General features: G+C 50.1%; 1 protein-coding gene and 1 long non-coding RNA gene across 2 annotated transcripts; one reads left to right on the top strand and one right to left on the bottom strand.

The window, feature by feature from the left end:
• Window positions 1-1,454: 1,454 nt before the first annotated feature.
• LOC144299806 (uncharacterized) lies at window positions 1,455-18,647 on the bottom strand. The gene is made up of 4 exons (XR_013366483.1): window positions 18,491-18,647; window positions 15,482-15,614; window positions 12,630-12,694; window positions 1,455-1,893 (listed from the first exon to the last, which is right to left on the bottom strand). It is a non-coding gene; the product is annotated as an uncharacterized LOC144299806 (long non-coding RNA).
• Window positions 9,069-18,778, top strand: HPD (4-hydroxyphenylpyruvate dioxygenase). The gene is made up of 14 exons (XM_077875496.1): window positions 9,069-9,190; window positions 9,306-9,332; window positions 10,318-10,380; window positions 10,712-10,816; window positions 11,393-11,435; window positions 11,625-11,707; window positions 12,657-12,746; window positions 14,114-14,217; window positions 14,870-14,947; window positions 15,478-15,640; window positions 15,774-15,845; window positions 17,279-17,401; window positions 18,253-18,369; window positions 18,463-18,778. Exons 1-14 carry the CDS (start codon window positions 9,188-9,190, stop codon window positions 18,571-18,573), a joined length of 1,182 nt encoding a protein of 393 aa, XP_077731622.1. The 5' UTR covers window positions 9,069-9,187; the 3' UTR covers window positions 18,574-18,778.
• The last annotated feature ends 869 nt before the right edge of the window (window positions 18,779-19,647 follow it).

A 19,647-nucleotide genomic window follows, 5' to 3' on the forward strand; every position in this document is an offset into this window, starting at 1 on the left:
AGAGTTTACAGTGTTAGCACCTGTCCTCTGCCCCTAGTAGGGCATGTACTTATGTTAAAGTTGAGATATCAGGGCCCCTAGACAGGACCTCCCATCCTGGGGTTCTCACTGTGGTCCAAATAATTCCCTTGAGTTCTTGGCTTAAGAAGGACTACTTGAGGCCATCAGTTCCAAACTGCTTCTGCATGTCGGTGAACTGTGTGGACATCTGGACATGTTTGTGGGAAGTGCAATACCTGGTCTCACCCTGCTGTTAGGGTGGTCTTGGACTTAGAATCCAAATTCAAACCTAGAGGCTGCTTGGGAAGAGAGCAAGGGGAGCTTTCCTTCAGAAAGAAAGGAAAGCTTCCAGAACAGTTCTGAAAAAAACGAGATCAGTAATGCTCTCTCCTCTCCTCCTCTGAGCCTCCCAGTACTGAGGTTTTGTTTTTCGCTGTTGTTTTAAAAAAAGTCAGTATCAGGCACCTGGGTGAAAGGTTGAATGTCTGACTCTTGGTTTCCGCTCAGGTCACAATCTCCTAGGATCGAACTCTGCATTGGGCTCTGTGCTTGATGTGGAGTATGCCTGAGATTCTCTCTCCCTCTGCCTCTGCCCCTCCCGCTCTTTTCTTTTTCTTTCTTTTTTTTTTTTTTTTAAAGATTTTATTTATTTATTTATTCATGAAAGACTGAGAGACAGAGAGAGACAGAGAGAGCCAGAGGGAGAAGCAGGCTCCATGCACCGGGAGCCCGACGTGGGACTCGATCCCGGGTCTCCAGGATCGCGCCCTGGGCCGAAGGCAGGCGCCAAACCGCTGCGCCACCCAGGGATCCCTTCTTTTTCTTTCTTTCTTTCTTTCTTTCTTTCTTTCTTTCTTTCTTTCTTTCTTTCTTTCTTTTTTTTTTAATTTTATTTATTTATTTATGATAGGCACGCAGTGAGAGAGAGAGAGGCAGAGACACAGGCAGAGGGAGAGGCAGGCTCCATGCACCGGGAGCCCGACGCGGGATTCGATCCCGGGTCTCCAGGATCGCGCCCTGGGCCAAAGGCAGGCGCCAAACCGCTGCGCCACCCAGGGATCCCTCTTTCTTCTTTCTTATAAATAAATAAATCTTTAAAAAATCCAGGATGCTCCATTCAGTAATTAAAACTTTAATTCTTTTTCAGTCACTCCCTATCCTCACCCAGGCCTTTGTCTGGAAGGGTTCTACACAAGAAAGACAAAAGCATTTTCACAGGAAAAAACCCACAACATTTTAATGCAACTTATCCAGGAAGACTCATTAGGTTCAGGAAATAGGGCAAAAATGTTTTTTTCAAAAATGTTCAAAATGGACTTATATGACTCTCCACCCCTTTTGCCCTGAGCATGGATCTGATGAGTCCCCTAGAAAAGATAATGTCTATTGGGGGGACAGCTGCATTTAGCAGACAGCCCCACTAAGGTGCGTGCAGGAGAAAGCCAGAAAGGAGAGTCAGGCCATGAGTTTATTGATGGAAATTAGAGCTAAACAAAAAGTCAAATACACAATCCACAGCCCTGAGATGTCCCCCATCTGTCAGGAGTGGGTGGGAGGGTCACAGTCCTTGTGACATGCCCTCGCCCAACCTCCTGTTTTGGGCAGGAGTCTCAATTAGGAATGCAGCAAGTCTGCACCAGAAATAGCCAATCAGCAGCTGGGTTTTAACTTGTACCATCAGAAAGCAAACCTTTCATCACAGACATCTGCCAACAACCAGACAGTCCAGCAGCATTCGTAATGCTTTCACAGCATATGCTCCACAGAGGGGTGTCCCAAATCTGCCCAGTTCAACGAGTGCAGTGATTTCACCTGATTTTAGCTCCACACGGCTGTGATGAGGCTGGAACAGCAGCAGGTGTCAGCTTGGAGGAGGAGCTGGGCAACCCGGGTCTGTGAATTCAGGATTCCAAAAGTCAGTGGTGAAAAGAAATGTAACTAAGTAAGATGCTGATGGACACATTGATTAGCTTGATTGTGGCAAACATTTATATATGATCAGTAGGACCCCATGCAGCAGGGTGAGATAGTTGATAGATCTCAAAACATCACATTGTATAACTTTATAGGCAATTTTTAAAGGCTATTTTTATTTGTCAGTTACACCTCAATAAAGCTGAGGGGGAAAAGGCACTGGCTTTTCTTCTGCTGCAGCCAAGTGAGACAGCTTTCCTTTTTTTTTAAATATATTTTTTTAATTTTTTTTATTTATTTATGATAGTCACAGAGAGAGAAAGAGAGGCAGAGACACAGGCAGAGAGAAGCAGGCAGAGAGAAGCAGGCTCCATGCACCGGGAGCCCGACGTGGGAATCGACCCCGGGTCTCCAGGATCGCGCCCTGGGCCAAAGGCAGGCGCCAAACCGCTGCGCCACCCAGGGATCCCTGAGACAGCTTTCCTAACCCTTTCTGTCATAATGGTCTTAGAGCCAAAGTGGATCCCCTCAAAAATATGCTTCTCACAGTCAGGCAATTTCACAAGAGCTCATTAGCAACTTTAAAAACCTGCTTTTTCAAGCCCCAAAAGTGTATCTCCATTTAGAGATTACCTCCCCTTCTCAGTTACCTTTTTCTCCCCCCAGAAGGTCCAAAAGGCAAAAATCATAGTAAGAAATCATTAGTTACAGAATATTATTTGGTTTTCAACACTCAAAAGATTTCAAATTCCAGGGCACTTGGGTAGCTCAGTGGTTAAGCATCTGTCTTCAGCTCAGGTCGTGATCCCAGGGTCCTGGGATCGAGTCCCATATCAGGCTCCCCAGAGGGAGCCTGCTTCTCTCTCTGCCTATGTCTCTGCCTCTCTCTGTGTGTCTCTCATGAATAAATAAATAAAATGTTAAAAAAAAAAAGATTTCGGGCAGCCCGGGTGGCTCAGGGGTTTAGCGCCGCCTTCAGCCCAGGGCCTGATCCTGGAGACCTGGGATCGAGTCCCACGTCGGGCTCCCTGCATGGAGCCTGCTTCTCCCTCTGCCTGTGTCTCTGCCTCTTTCTGTCTCTCCTCTCTGCTGTGTTGCTCATGAATAAATAAATAAAATCTTTAAAAAAAAAAAAAAAAAAGATTTCAAATTCCAAGCTGTCCACATGGCAAAATTCAAGAAAGTTACATCCCATTGACTTTTTTTTTCTTTCCTTCTTTTTTTTTTGTGTGTGTGTGTGGTGGGGAGGGCAGAGGGACTCTCTAATTGGGACAATCCCTCTGGCACTTATGAAATTATTGGCATATAACGTTTTACATCAATTTTAACCATACATCCAAATATAATAGCTATGAAATACAAAGGTATTTTAAAAATTCCTTCTCCTTAAAAAAAAAAATTCCTTCTCCTTAGATATTTGCAAATGACCTATCAGATAAAGGGCTAGTATCCAAGATCTATAAAGAACTTATTAAACTCAACACCAAAGAAACAAACAATTCAATCATGAAATGGGCAAAAGACGTGAACAGAAATCTCACAGAGGAAGACATAGACATGGCCAACAGGCACATGAGGAAATGCTCCGCATCACTGGCCATCAGGGAAATACAAATCAAAACCACAATGAGATACCACCTCACACCAGTGAGAATGGGGAAAATTAACAAGACAGGAAACAACAAATATTGGAGAGGATGTGGAGAAAGGGGAACCCTCTTGCACTGTTGGTGGGAATGTGAACTGGTGCAGACACTCTGCAAAACTGTGTGGAGGTTCCTCAAAGAATTAAAAATAGATGTGCCCAGGATGCCTGGGTGGCTCAGCAGTTGAGCATCTGCCTTTGGCCCAGGGTGTGATCCTGGAGACCCAGGATCGAGTCCCACATCGGGCTCCCTGCATAGAGCCTGCTTCTCCCTCTGCCTGCCTCTCTGTGTCTCTCACGAATAAATAAAAAATCTTTAAAAAAAATTGCTGAATTAAAAAAAAATAGATGTGCCCTATGACCCAGCAATTGCACTACTGGGGATTTACCCCAAAGATACAGATGCATTGAAATGGCAGGACACCTGCACCCCGATGTTTCTAGCAGCAATGGCCACAATAGCCAAACTGTGGAAGGAGCCTCGGTGTCCATCGAAAGATGAATGGATAAAGAAGATGTGGTTTATGTATACAATGGAATATTCCTCAGCCATTAGAAACAACAAATACCCACCATTTGCTTCAACGTGAATGGAACTGGAGGGTATTATGCTGAGTGAAGTAAGTCAGTTGGAGAAAGACAAACATTATATGGTCTCACTCATATGGGGAATATAAGAAATAGTGAACGGGATTATAGGAGAAAGGAGGGAAAATGAGTGTGAAAAATTAGAAAGGGTGACAAAACATGAGAGACTCCTAACTCTGGGAAATGAACAAGGGGTAGTGGAAGGGAGGCAGGCGGGGGGATGGGGTAACTGGGTGACAGGTACTGAGGAGGGCACTTGACGGGATGAGCACTGGGTGTTATACTATATGTTGGCAAATCGAACTTCAATTAAAAAATATTTTTTAAAAATTCCTTCTCCTTGGACAGCCCTGGCGGCCCAGCGGTTTAGCGCCTCCTTCAGCCCGGGGTGTGACCCTGGAAACCCGGGATCGAGTCCCACATCGGGCTTTCTGCCTGGAGCCTGCTTCGCCCTCTGCCTGTGTCTGTGCCTCTCTCTCTCTCTCTGTCATGAATAAATAAATAAATAAATAAATAAATAAATAAATAAATAAATCTTTAAAAAAAAAAATCCTTCTCCTTTATTTTCATTGCAAATTTACTTAAACTCCTAGCAGCAAATTCAGCATCTGTGGAGTGGGGGTGGGGCCAGCAGTAGCTGGACTACCCCGCCTACACCTTCTCTTTTCCCTCTGATTTGTCTAAAGCTTTGCTCCAGGTCTGAGAACTGATTTAACATTTTCACTCCCATTTGGAGGAAAGAATAATACAAACTTTTGACATTTGGGGTCTAACCAAAGCCCATCATTGGAAATGTTTGGGCTCTTTCTCCTCTTGCCTTGAGGATAAAACAAAAATCAAAAGCAGCACTCCCACTGAGATTTCCCCCACCCCCAATGTAATACTTTTTAAAGATTTATTAGAGAGAGAGAGAGAGAAAACATGAGCAGGGGGAGGGGCAGAGAGAGGGGAAGAGAGAATCTCAAGCACATTCCCCACTGAGCACAGAACCCCATGCTGGGCTCAATATCCTGACCCCAAGATTGTGACCTGAGCTGAAACCAAGAGTCAGACATTCAAATAACTCAGACACTCAAATGACTGAGCCACTCAGGCACCCCACTCTCCCTGCCAATGCAGCCAAAAGAGGCAAAGGGATCCAGCTCCTCAACTTCCATGTGGTACCATCTATTGAGTGTCAAATCCCAGAAGTAATTTTACTTCTTACAACATCTTCATCTGCAGCTCAAGCCACTGCCATGCACCATGGGTAACTGCACAGCCACCCAGGCACCAAAGCTTGGCTGACCATTCCAGAATGTCATGCAGGCCCCCCTGCCGCATGTCCCCTGCACAGGTACCAAGTGCTCAGCAAGGGCTTTGGAGAAGGCCTCAGAGCCAATGCCACCTTTGTCATGGTCCCAAGGAAAGAAGCTAGCCAGTGCTTACACAGCTAGGAATCTCATATTCATCTCTTTGAAAGGATGTCAGTGAGTCAGGATCCATTGAGCAAATCCTGTTGCTGCCATCACAGTGTTAGGGGTTCCTAAGCCCACTCCCATGTTTGTTAATGTGCTAGGAAGACTCACAGGACCCAGCGTATGATCATGCTCATGCCATGCCTAAGATGTGTTGTTACAGCTAAAGGACACAGAGCAAAATTAGCCCAGGGAAAAGGCACATGGTTGAAGTTCAGAAGAGACCAGCTACATGACGCCAAGGGTCTTCTCTGGGTGGGATCACATAGGATACACTAATTTCCTCCAGCAAGGGTGTGTGTAGAATATTGTCTACAAAGGAAACTTGCCTGAGCCTCAGACACCAGGGTTTTTACTGGGGGCTGGTCACAAAGACTCTTGCACAGCACATGCCCAGATCCCAGACTCCCAGAAAGAAGGCACATGTTCAACATAAAGCACATGGCTTGTAGGAATAGGAATAGTTTACACACAAGGAAACACTCTTGTCATTTCTGGGGATGCTGGGAACCTTCCTGAAATCCAAGTTGCTCAGTGCCAACCAAGGCTCAACCTTGCAAATAGGCCTTTCTGTGACCAGCAGCCTCCAGCCCGCAGCATTCATTCTTTTCTGCATGCCGGGGCACAGTGGAGGATGAGTCCAAGGGGTGCATCTGAAGGGAGGGCTCCAGAAGCAAGGTCTCTAGAACCCAGCTCCCTGCTCAGGCTGGACAGAAGGTGGTAACTGAGGAACAAGGAGCAGAGACAGCCATACCCAGCTGCTACTGACCTGTCATCCTACCAGGCCCAGCCTAAGGAGAATCTAGGAGGGAACATGGGGGCCCCCAGAGATGGGGCCCTGCAGGTTCTCCCTCCCTGGTTTCTGCCTGCTGTCATAAGAATCACCTAGGAGTGTATCCAGAGTGTGCCTGAGATCCTCAGTGTTTCTGGAAGCAAAGTCCAGAGGGCAGGACAAAGCCACCAGCCTGGCCAGCTGAGCCAGACACTCACCTTCAGCACTCTGAGGCTGCTGATAACCTGCTCCCTGGATTTGGTAAACATTGACTATGTGCCTAGGACACCATCCAGGCCAGGCTCCAGGAGGGAGGTTCAAGTTGGCCCCTGGGAACAAGGGGACGGCATGTTCCTTCTCACCTGGGAGGCTGAGTAGGCTGCACAGAGCCCTTCTCCGCTGGTGGAAGCTTCTGGCCTGCGAGCTCCACTCTGGGCTACCTTCACACTGGTTTTCTCAATTGGAAACCTTGACACCGGGGGCTGAGGTGGACATTGAGGGCAGGTTGGCAAGGCACCCCCAGGAGGGGCAGAATAAGGAGGGGGACACCTTGCCAGCTTCCAGACTTGCCCAGAAAACAGAAGAAAGAAGCTGGGAGAAGTTGTCTGGACTGGTGGAGATCCAACTTCAAAAGCAAATAGGCCAGAGTCTGGGTCTCTATTTTTATCAGCTCTGCAACCTTGCAGACACATATACATTCCCTTCCCTGGGCATAGTCTCCCCATCCGTCCGGTGGGAACACGAACATCTACGTGCATGGAAGGCAGTGTGGCAATTAGAAGCGTGGGTTGTGGAGTCAGAATAACCTGGTTCACATCCCAGCTCTACTACGCCTCTTGCTAACTACATGGCCTGGGAAAGTTCTCTAACTGTCCTGAGCCCATCCTCCAGGGTTGCACGGCAGGGCTTAGCTGAACCTCAGACCTGTGGCTGGGACTGCTGACAGGGCTCCCTGGGGAAGACGGCAACTTGAGAGCAGCTCAGGAGGCCTGGGAGGGTTTGCTGTGGGAGGTGGGAAGCAGGAGCCTCCTCCCTGGCACAAGTCCCTCTCTGCTCCCTGGCAGGGAGGGAAAGGCAGGAGAGGAAAGACAGAAGGGAAGAAGAGAGTGGCCTCAGGCACTTTCTTGCTCTTTGTTACTTTTTCTCATCTGAAATGTGGGAATGGGGGATCCCTGGGTGGCGCAGCGGTTTAGCGCCTGCCTTTGGCCCAGGGCGTAATCCTGGAGACCCGGGATCGAATCCCACATCGGGCTCCCGGTGCATGGAGCCTGCTTCTCCCTCTGCCTGTGTCTCTGCCTCTCTCTCTCTCTCTCTCTCTCTGTGACTATCATAAAAAAAAAAAAAAAATTAAAAAAAAAATGAAATGTGGGAATGTTGGACCAAATGATCCTTGAAGTCACTCCTAGACACGCTGATCTGTTTTTCCATATTAAAAAAAAAAGACCAGTGCAGGACATTTTGGGAGCCCAACTGATGCAAGAGGGTAGAGGTCATAACACAGTCGTGGGTCAAGACTGTAAGCATCAGAGGCTGAAAAAAGTTTCCAGGCAATGACGATAGTCAAAAAGTCAGTTCCCTGGAAAGAGGGCAGGATGGGTCAGCAACAGAGTTTCTGGGGACTTGGGGTGGAGCAAGAGGCAGGGGGCTGTCCTGGAACCCTCAGGCGAATGCCATGGCTGGCCACCAGTCACCATTCCATCTTTCTTTTTATAAGATTTTATTTATTTATTTGAAAGAGAGTGTGAGAGAGAGAGCGCACCGGCAGGGGGAGGGGTAGAGAGGAAGAAGCAGACTCCTCCTTGAGCAGGGAGCTGACACAGGACTCCATTCCAGGACTATGGGATCATGACCTGAGCCAAAGGCAGACACTTAACTGACTGAGCCACCCAGGCACCCCACTATTCCATCATTTAGGAATGTGAAACCTGAGGACTCGGGTGTGGGGTTTCTGGGAGAGCCCTGGCGTTCCTCTTGGAGCCTTCTGCTCTACCTTCTACCACTCTGCAGATACTGAGAACCTGGAGCAGAGGGCAGGGCCATAACCTTTTTCCCATTACTCAGTCTGACAACACCAAGGTCCCCTATTCTCTATCAGCTGCCCAAAGCCCTAAAGAAACATAAGTAATCATAACCAACATTAGCAGAGATCTTCCTATGTGCCAGTCTCTATTCCAAAGACTTATGTTTTATCTCACTTAATCTCAACCATACTATTATTGCTTCCATTTTACACAAGGGGAAACTGAGGCTCAGGGGGGTTCCGTGACTTTCCCCAGTCACATAGTATATGGCAGGCCCAGGATTCAAACCCCCAACCCATACCTCTAACCACTATGGAGTAGGACCCTTTTAACTAATTATAAACCACATACTCACTATTCAAACAGGGCTTCAAGACCAGTCCCTAATTCCCTCTCAAATTCTCCCTAAACAACAATTCTACAGCCACTACTGCACTCTGTGTGGCCTTGATTTCTGAGCTTTGGATTCTGGAGAGCAGAGATCACAGTCCCAACTTGGGGTCCTGGAGTGTGCCCTTGGCTCTTTGCCTTGGCTCTACCTCACTGGCTAGCGGGCCTGGGAGAGTCCCTCCCCTGCTCTGGGCCTGACAACATCACCTTGTCCACTGAGATGGCAGCTGGATCAGAGGCTCCCAAGCCTAGGAGCTTTCATGGTTGGATCAGCTCCCGCCCACCCCTAGGAAGGCCAGGAGGCCAGGGGCGGGATCTGCTCTGTGTTAAATACTTCTGTCCAGCACTCCACTGGCCTCTTGTTCCAGTCTTAGAGGAGGACGTCTGACCAAGATTAATCATGGTAAGTGCTTGCTTGGGGCCATGGAAGCCTCCCCCAGTGATGATCTGAAGTGAAACTTCCAGAAGTGCCTTGCGTCTGAGCTTCCAAGTCTTACTGTCCTTTTCTTTCTCCTTAGACGACTTACAGCGACAAAGGAAAGAAGGTAAGCAGGAGGGGGAAATGTGGGGTCAGGGCAAAGAGTAGAAAAGGAATTTCAGTAGGTATGTGATATCCAAGAGTCACACTCAGGTTCATCTGTGCTCACCCCCTCGTTCCCCTGAGATTGAGCTGGAGTCAACCCAGTTCTCCTAAGAAAAACGTTACCTCTTCTTAAATTCCTGCCAATCTCTTAATCCTGTTTACAAGTTCTTTCTAGATTTTTAAAATTTAGGGATCCCTGGGTGGCGCAGCGGTTTGGCGCCTGCCTTTGGCCCAGGGCGCGATCCTGGAGATCCGGGATCGAATCCCACATCAGGCTCCCGGTGCATGGAGCCTGCTTCTCCCTCTGCCTGTGTCTCTGCCTCTCTCTCTCTCACTGTGTGCCTATCATGAATAAAAATTAAAAAAAAAAAAAATAAATAAAATAAAATTTATTTATTTATTTATTAATGAGAGACACAGAGAGAGAGGCAGAGACATAGGCAGAGGGAGAGAAGCAGGCTCCTTGCAGGGAGCCTGATGTGGGACTCGATCTCTAGACCCAGGATCACACCCTGAGCCAAAGGCAGATGCTCAACCGCTGAGCCACCCAGGCGTCCCACTAGATTTTTTTAAATGTGTAACCTCTACTCACAATGTGGGGCTCAAGCTCATGACCCCAAGATCAAGAGTCACATGCTCTACTAACTGAGCCTGCCAGGTGCCCCTGGAAGATCTTTCTAAGGTCTAACTTAAATCCGTGTTGCTGTACCATATAGCAGTTCCCCTCCGTGAAATCTGGGCATGCCTCCTAAGGAGGCTTTCCAATCCCAAACACCCAGGGGCTTGGTTTCTACATGAGAAACATCTTTTGAGGCTTGACAAGGCTGCAGGCTTCTCAGTTTTGGAATTGAGGCTGGGACAAAGAAAGTTGTTAGGGGACACCTCTCCATCTACACTTTTCTAGGCCCACATCCAGAAACAGCCTCTCCCCTTCTCTCTTCTTGCAGCCCGAGAGAGGCCGATTTCTCCACTTCCACTCCGTGACCTTCTGGGTTGGAAATGCCAAGCAGGTAAAAGCCGGGGCCAGGTATCAGAGTAGGAGAAGGCGGGCCTCCAGCTGGGCCTGTGATTGGCCCCTGTGTGGGGAGGATCAGGGCCAGTGTTGGGACCATCCCAGGAAAAACAGTCTTTAGATACTAATTACACAATCAGGCCCTCAGACCCCAGCAGGAAACTTAATCTGACGTCAGAATGGGCCAGGGAGCGGCCTTTCCTCCCAGGATGGACTCTGTACCTGGGGCAATGGGGCAGACAGGCTGAGGGGGACCAGAGGCTCTCAGCTGAGGGCGAGGGATGCCCAGGCTGGCTCCTTGGAAACCCGGTTGCAACTCTGTGATTCAGGCTGCATCATTCTACTGCAACAAGATGGGCTTTGAACCACTAGCCTACAAGGGCCTGGAGACGGGTTCCCGGGAGGTAGTCAGCCACGTGATCAAGCAAGGCAAGGTGAGTCCCCACCCCAGGACCCCACTCACCCAGGAGGCCAGCTTATCTGCCCCTGCTGATCTCTGAGCCTCCTAAGGGCTCTTCTTGAGTGAAGTGGAACAGGAGGCTGTTTCTCCAGGCCCACCTGGTTTTCTCCCAGGATGTCTGGTGAGGCTGAGGGAGCATGAGCTGAGAGCCCCCACCAACCCTTCCACTGCACCTTTGTACAACAGATCTTAGGGATCTTCGTTTTATCTCCTTCTTAGCCTGGCCCAACACTGGCCTCACAGATGTTTCGGAGAAGTTAACAGAGGCCTCAGACATCAGACCTGAAAGTCTGAGGAATGCCCTGATCCCTAGGAACCCTGGGGCTCTCTCCCATGGGCAGCCTGAGCAACAGCTCATCTCAGCGGGGATGTTGAGGCAGAGAAGGGGCTGGAACCCACGGTCAAGGAATCCTTCCTGGCTGGGAGGAGTGATGTGATCCTAATGCCCCACTGGGGTGCTTCATGGGTGGGTGGGGAGGAGGGGCTGGGGTACACCTGCATGTGCTAACCTGAACCACCAGCTACACCTCCTTTCTCCTCTACATCTTAGATTGTGTTTGTCTTCTCCTCTGCCCTCAACCCCTGGAACAAAGGTGAGGAGGCCCAAGGGGCTCAGGGTACCAGGGAGTGAAGACTCGGTATGGTGGGTAGGGTCAGGGACAAGGGAATATGTCTGGTTCAGCGAGGATTCCCCAGCCTAGAAGGAGATGGAGCTCAAAGGCTGACAGTAGAAGTGAGGGGGGCTGTGACTCCAGGGCCATGACCTCCCCTACCGGCCACAGAGATGGGCGACCACCTGGTAAAACACGGTGATGGAGTGAAGGACATCGCATTTGAGGTGGAAGATTGTGACTACATCGTGCAGGTGAGTGTGCACCCGGGCTGCCCTCTGTCCGCCACAGGAAGCCCTGTTGGTCAGGGCTGGGGGACCCGCCGTGTTGGAGTGACAAGCCCAGACACTCGTGTGATGCACACCCAGGTTCCAGGGATGCCCTGCCCCTTGCTAGCTGCCTGCCCTCTCACTCAGCCTCAATTTCCACATCTGTAAAATGGGGACAACCACAGCACCTACCTTACCAAGTCTGACACAGAGGAAATGAGATCATAATTACCATTTCATGAGCACGACTCTGAACCAAACACTATATTCAAGAGGCAGCTTAGAGGTTCAGAGCATAGAAGCCAGAGGCACACTGCCCAGGTCTGAAACTTACTATCTGTGAGACTTTGGGGAAGTGACTTAACTTCACCACTTACAGAATGGGGACAAGAACAGTACCTTTCCTGTAATGCTGCTGTGAGGAAGAAGGAGTTTGGTAAATACCTTCACCTTTGCCTGACATGTGATAAACATAGACATACAGTAAGGTTTCACTAAATAAATGCATGAGCCAGGCATATAAGGCACCCTGCAGAGGGTCTGACATATAGTAGGTGCTCAACCAATGCCAGCTTTTATTCTTATCCAACCACCTGGTCTACAGATGGGCAAGATGAGGACTGGGGGTGGGGAAGTGTCACAAAGTGAGATAGCAGAGGTGGGATACCCCCCCACCCCCAACTAGTTTGTCTCTCATAGCCCCAACTCTGGGCCTGGGCCTCAGTTTCCCTATCTGCCCAACAGGCACAAGGCATGGGTGTCAGGGGCAACAGCTAAAGCTGGCTGTCATTCCTGCCCAGGGCTAGGAAAGCTGGAGGAGCCTGTGGCAGGACAAAGTAGGGGGCCATCCAGCAGAGGCAGGACCATGGGGCAGCCAGCCAGGGCTCTGGGAGGGTCCAGCACTTACTGCCTCTGAGATCCATCTTCTTTGTAGAAAGCCCGGGAACAGGGTGCCAAAATCATGCGGGAGCCCTGGATAGAGGAAGATAAGTTTGGGAAGGTGAAGTTGGCTGTGCTGCAGACGGTGAGTTTGCTTGGATACCCCTACCACTCCCACTGTTAGCTCCCCCGAGATGCCAGGATGCCCCACACCCATCCCTCTCCCCACCAATTCCCTAATGCCATCCCCCCCCCACCCCCCCGGTGCCTCAACACAGACATTCTTCTTCAAGTCTGACTGTCTGTAAGGCTTGGCCAGTGTGCAGAGGCTGGTGGGAGCTTCCAGTTCCTGCTGGGTGCTTCCCTTCCTCCCCTGCAAATGGAGGGGAGGGGGAAGATGGTAATGATAACACAAGGATGTAACCCAAGGACAGGGGCTTTGAAGGAGGGAGCAAATAGGGTCTGGGGAAGTTCCACTCTGCTCTGGCTGTGTGACTTTGGGCAAAGTACTCCACCTCTCTGGGATTCATTTAAATGAGCAAGGACTGCAGCTGGACCACCTGTGTGATCTGCAACATGCCACCTAACATTTCTGTGCCTCCAATTTCTTCAACCATCACCGATCCAGGTTCATTGGATGGGCCCAAAGGCTCAAATGAGATCATTCAGCATTTAGAACAGTGCTTGGTATATTGCAGACACCCAGCAAAGATTCCCAAGTCTATGCTCTTGTCATACAGAGATGATCACAGGTCCCACCTCAGGATAAATACAACCTAAAGATCATTAAGATGATTGAAAGAACCTTTTTTATATAGATTTAATTTTTTTTAAGATTTAATTTTTTAATGTATTTATTTAGTCATTGAGACAGAGAGAGTATGGGGAGAGGGACAACAGGATTGGCAGAGAGAGAATTTCAAACAGACTCTAAGCTGAGCACAGAGTACAACACAGGGCTCGATCTGACAACCCTGAGATCATGACCTGAGCTGAAATCAAGAGCCACTCGCTTAACTGACTGAGCCACCCAGGCACCCCTTAAGATACAATTTTTATGTAATCTCTAAACCCAACATGGGGCTTGAATTCACAGCCCCAAGATTAAGTCTTACACTTCACAGATGGAGCCAAACAGGTGCCCCAGAACCTTTTGATATAATTTGATCCAAAGCCCTCATCATTCTCACTTAGTTGACACATTTTTATTGAGCACCCATAATGAGCCAGGCACTACCCCAGGTGCTGAGGGCACCATGATGAGCAAAAACAGTGTTCCTACTCTCCCAGAGATTCTGGTCCCATGCGGCAGGCCGACTGTCAAATAAAGTCCCAAACAAATGACAGATTGCGATTCATTTCAGAAAGGGGAATTGACTTTCCCAAGATCACAGAGAGAGTTGGGAGTTAGGGTCAGAGCCAGGTGGGAACTGTGTTGGGTACCAGGAAAGTGGCCCAGTCTTGGCAGGGAGGAGAGCTCAGGGGCCAAGCCAGGCTGTTTTCCACCCACAGTACGGGGACACTACACACACCCTGGTGGAAAAGATAAACTATACTGGCCGGTTCTTGCCTGGATTCGAAGCCCCAGCATGCGTGGACCCCCTGCTTTCCAAGCTGTGAGTGCCCCTCGGGCTGGGGAAAGGAAGGGGGATAGAGAGTCCTGAGTGCAGAGTGGAAAGTGATGCCCTGATGCTCCATGCAGACTGGGCTTCTCTGAGGGGCAGAGCATCTGGGAGCCTTCTGAGGAACTCCTAAGGATCCCCAAGGGTGGCTTGAAGAGGCGGCACAGAGGCTGAGCACCAAGGCTCTTGAACCAACTACCTGGGCTCAAACCCCAGCTCTGTCATCTTTTTAAAGATTTTATTTATTTATTTATTTGAGAGAGACAGTGCATACTTGAGCAGGGGGAGGGACAGAGGGAGAGGGAGAAGCAGACTACCTGCTGAGAAGGGAGCCCAATGATGTGATGTGGGGCTCGATCCCAGGACCCAGGACTATGACCTGAGTCAAAGGCAGATGCTTAACTGACTGAGCCACCCAGGTGGCCTATAGCTCTGTCATTTTCTAGCTATTTAACCTTCAGAGTGACTTTATTTCTCTCTGCCTCAGTTCCCCATCTGTAAAATGGGGCTAGTAATAACGTACAAGTTGACAGCAATGAGGTCCGTCTAGTGTGTGCCATGTCACAGTGAGCTGTCACTGCGGGGAGGTGGAGATTTAGGACGTAGCCTGTCCTCATCTCCTAACAGCTTCCCACCCTACCGCTAGGCCCAGCTGCAGTCTTGAGATTATTGACCACATCGTGGGAAACCAGCCTGATCAGGAGATGGTGTCCGCCTCAGAGTGGTGAGTCCCTGGCCCAACCCCTTGCTGCAAAGGAGACAGGCCCACTCCCCAGTTCTTGTCTCTAGACACCAGAGTGGGAAATGGAGCACAAGCCCTCAGCAGCTTACCCTGATGTCACTTGAGTCATCTGTTTCCTGGAGACCAGAGGCTTTCAGGCTCAAGGTGATCCTCTGAGGACCCTTGGGGAAGCTTGGCACAGAGGGTGTTACAGTCCAGGGAGACCTGGAGGAAGCCTGTCACTACCCCAGATAGCACCCTTGTGCAAATGAGAAGCACGTGCCCTTCTCAAAGCACTTCTATCTGTTGGACCATTGCCATACCACAAAGGTCTTGTTAGAAGACACTTCCCTTCCACCTGAAGGAAAATTGTGATAATAAAGATACAAGTCTACAGTGTGTGTGATGTGGATGGTGGTGGGTTCCTTTCTGGAGACTAGTCAGGGGACAAATTCTGGAAGGTGGAAGTAGGGACAAGGAGCCAGTCCCTGCCTGGCACTCAGAGCCAATGTGTCCTTACGGCCATCCCACAGGTACCTGAAGAATCTGCAGTTCCACCGTTTCTGGTCTGTAGATGACACACAGGTGCACACAGAATACAGCTCTCTGCGCTCCATCGTGGTGGCCAATTATGAGGAGTCCATCAAGATGCCCATTAATGAGCCAGCACCTGGCAAAAAGAAATCCCAGATCCAGGTGAGGTCTTACCTGGACCATGGGTGTTTGGCTGGGGAAGAAGAAAGCAGGGATGAGCTTTGAAGACTCTTGGGGGAGCAGAATGTGGGTGACAGGAGCTAATGACAATGTTTTCCTTGTTTCCCTCCCACAGGAATATGTGGACTATAATGGGGGTGCTGGGGTCCAGCACATTGCTCTCAAGACCCAAGACATCATCACAGCGGTTAGAAGCCCTTTCTTGGCCCTAATTTCCCTTTCAACTCAGCTCCAGAACCAATCTGCAAAATGGAGGAGAGTGGGGCAGGAGGCAGGCAGGGAGGTAGTAGCAATCCTAGGAGTCCCCCACCAGCTCAGGTGGCTGACCAGGATCTCTCACTGGTTCCTGACACTCTGGTGCAGGCACAGTCCCACCCCAGAGAGTTGTGTTTCTCTGCAGATCACTGCTAGCTTTAAAAGTAGCAGGTGCCAGAGTAAGAGGAAGCCTGGATTCTAGTCCTAGTTCTGCAAGTGATTTGCTGTGTGTCCATGGAGGATTCAACACCCTCTCTGGGCTTTAGTTGCCTCACCTTGAAAATGAGGATATTAGGCTAGGAGATTGATTAGGTCCTTTGAGCCAAGTTAAATGTGCTGAGTCTGTGGAACTAGCCCTTGGAGAATCTGGGTCTTGGCTATTCCTGAGGTGACAGGATATCAGAGTGGACAAGAGCCTGGACTGTCCCACTCCGTCCTGGCCTAACCAAGAAATCACTGGACGACCTTGGCAATTTCACTCATTCATTCACCCACTCACTGGATGTGTAGTGGGCACCTACTATGTGCCAAGCACCCTTTTAGGTACTTGGGATACATCAGCCAACAAGACAAGAGTCTCTGCTCTAATGGATACAGGAAACAAAACAAGTAAAACACAAGTGTTAGGTTGTGTGAGTGCTCTGGAGGAGCACCAAGCAGGGCGATGAGAGAGGGAGGGTAAAGACATTGCACATTTAAATAGGGCCATAGGGCCGTCGTGAAGGGCCACATGGAGAAGGAGGCATCTGAGAAGGCAGAGCTGGAAGGAGGGAAGCATGTGGACACGTAGGAAAAGTGCTCCAAGCAGAAGTGACAGGCAGGCAGGGGAGAGTTGAAGGCACAGTAAGGAGATCAGTGCTGTGCTGGAACAGAATGAGTGAGGGAGAGAGTAGGAGATGAGGTCGGGAGGTGGGAGTGAAGGCAGATGGTGAGGGCTTTCAATCTGACTCTGAGACAAGACACCACCATGGGGTGAGCAAGGGAGTGACATGATTTGACTTGTCTTTTTAAATAAAATCACTCCGCGACTATGTTGAGAATAGATATTTAATCTCTTGATGCCTTGGTTTCCCTAGCTATGAAATGGGGATAGTAATTGTCCAGATATCTCAAGAAATTACTGCACAGACATAATGAGGCAAAACATGGGAAGTACTTAAGACAGACACATAATGAGAATTCCATAAATGTTAGTGATTGCTGTTCTATCAACCAAGCCTACAGGCCCCAGGCGTGGAAGGGCATGAGTTCTGGGGGGATGCATCCTGGCAGGCAGGGAGAACTAGGATAGGGACTCCACCTCCTCCTGGCTAGGGGTGCGGAGCAGGGAGCCAGGAGACTGACCTTGACCCTTCCCTGAGACAGATTCGCCACTTGAGAGACAGAGGCATGGAGTTCTTGGCTGTTCCATCAACATACTACAAACAACTTCGGGAGAAGCTCAAGTCGGCCAAGATTCAAGTGAAGGAGAGCATTGATGTCCTGGAGGTGAGGCTAGTGCAGGAGTGGTTTTTTTTTTTTTTTTTTTAAGATTTTATTTATTTATTCATAGAGACAGAGAGAGACGCAGAGGGAGAAGCAGGCACCATACAGAGAGCCTGACGTGGGACTTGATCCAGGGTCTCCAGGATCATGCCCTGGGCTGCAGGCGGCGCTAAACCGCTGCGCCACCAGGGCTGCCCTGTTGTTTTTAACAGCTTTATTGATACAAAAGGCACTTTTAAAATGCTCACTTCCGGGCGCCTGGGTGGCTCAGTCACTTGAGCATCTGCCTTTAGCTCAGGTCATGATCCTCGAGTCCAGGGACAGAGCCCCACATCAGGAGGTCTGCTTCTCCCTCACCCTCTGTCCCTCCCCCTGCTCCTTCTCTCTCAAATAAATAAATAAAATCTTTAAAAAATAAAGTGCACAGTTCAATGGTTTTTAGCTATTCACTTATGTTGTGCAGCTACCATCAGAATCAATTTTAGGGCAGCCCCTGATTTCCACCGGAGGATTTTAAATAGGAATGATACGATCTGATTTGTAAAAGATCCCTTGGGGTGTTTGTGGGGAGGGTGGATTGTAAGGAGGCAAGCCGGAAGCAGGGGGACCTGTGTAGAGACTACTGGGGTGATCCAGGACAACCTTGATGGTGGCTTACACGCCGCGGACTGTGGCGGGAAGGTGGTAATGGGAACTTTAAGGATCTACTTGGAGGTGTCTGGAACTGCGGGAGAATGGGGTCTTTTCTTGGCTTTCAGGTGCAGGAGCTCTTATGGACTTTCTAAAGACTCCACGGTGTCAGAGTAGAGTGTGGGCCAGCTGCCCCCTAACCCAGCCTCCTGTATCCTACCTAGGAGCTGAAAATCCTGGTAGACTACGACGAGAAAGGCTACCTCCTGCAGATCTTCACCAAGCCCATGCAGGATCGGCCCACGCTCTTCTTGGAAGTCATTCAGCGCCACAATCACCAGGTACCAGCAATTCCCAACCAGCCCCGAGGGCAGGCAGGTAGCCTGGCTGGCTCTCTGGGCCGGCCGCTCACTTTCGTCTCTCTCCCCCTCCAGGGTTTTGGAGCCGGCAACTTCAACTCACTGTTCAAGGCTTTCGAGGAGGAGCAGGACCTGCGGGGCAACCTCACCGACTTGGAGACCAACGGGATGATGCCGGGCATGTAAGGCCCTGCGGGCCCTGCGGAGACACCGAGGCCCCGCCCACCCGCCGGCGTACGGCGGGCCACGCCCCCAAGCCTGGAGCACGCCCACGCGCGGGCCCTCCTCACTGGCCGCTCTTTAGGCCCCGCCTACCCACCGCGGACCACGCCCCCATCGGCTGGGCCGCTCCCTGCGCCCGCCCTCCCGAATAAAGCCGACCGGTCCCGTGCGGGGACGTGGTGTTTGTGCCGCCCTTTGGCCTGCAGGGGGAGCTCCGGGCCGTAACGCTGCCGCACGCCTCCGAGTTCTGGTCTCAGCCCTACCGGAGCCGGGGAGGCACCGGGTGCACGCGTTTTGTGCTCAGTGGGACCGCGCCGGTCAGGGAGAATTCTGGAACCAAGCAAGGGGTGCAGAGGGATGACAATCTAGAGGGGAAGACAGTATCATTTCACAGAGTGGCAAACGCTGTTATGAAGGTAAAGCGGTGATTGGGAGATTGTGCAAAGGTAAAGCTGGGAGATGTTACAAATTTCAGTCGAGAGAAAGCCCCTCTTGGGGAGGGAGGTGAGGGAATCAGCCAAGGAAAAGCCTGCGGAGAGCATACTCAGGAAGGGTAGTAAGCCTCGAGGTGAAACCGCACTTGACAGCATCCCGTCTGACGGCTTTATGAGAGCTAAAGATGAGCTGTCCCCAGGTTTGCTGCCCTGCGCCCAACTTGGAGAGGGGAGAGTGTCAGCCAAGGGGCTTCGGCGCACATGCCTGCTAAGCAACCTAGGGACATGGCTCCTGGTCTGAGAAGGAGAGCAGGTGGGAGGGATCTGAGCCCTTAGGCTTCTGCCCTCCCGTTTTAAAACCGGAGAAAGGAATTGGGAGCTTCTGATACTTGTCAGATCTTCCTGCGAGTGAGTCAGCTCAGAACTGGGAGCAGACGGATCTGAGTCTAAGGAAAAATTCTAAGTTGATACAATAGGGAAATTGGGGATTTTTCCCCCCCAGCAGATTATAGAAGTCAGGGCTTCTGGGATCATGAACTTCAGAAATGAAAAGAACAGCAGTGAGAAGCCAGAGGAACAATGGCAGCCTCAGTTAAAAATACCT

Source organism: Canis aureus, chromosome 27 (genome assembly GCF_053574225.1).
Source record: "Canis aureus isolate CA01 chromosome 27, VMU_Caureus_v.1.0, whole genome shotgun sequence".
Classification (NCBI taxonomy): domain Eukaryota; kingdom Metazoa; phylum Chordata; class Mammalia; order Carnivora; family Canidae; genus Canis; species Canis aureus.

What these genes read in the sequence shown, in the direction of transcription:
- HPD (XM_077875496.1), top strand. An exon ending in GGGTTGGAAATGCCAAGCAG is followed by an intron (nt 10,381 to 10,711) that starts GTAAAAGCCGGG and finishes TCTGTGATTCAG; the next exon opens with GCTGCATCATTCTACTGCAA. An exon ending in ATTGTGACTACATCGTGCAG is followed by an intron (nt 11,708 to 12,656) that starts GTGAGTGTGCAC and finishes TCTTCTTTGTAG; the next exon opens with AAAGCCCGGGAACAGGGTGC.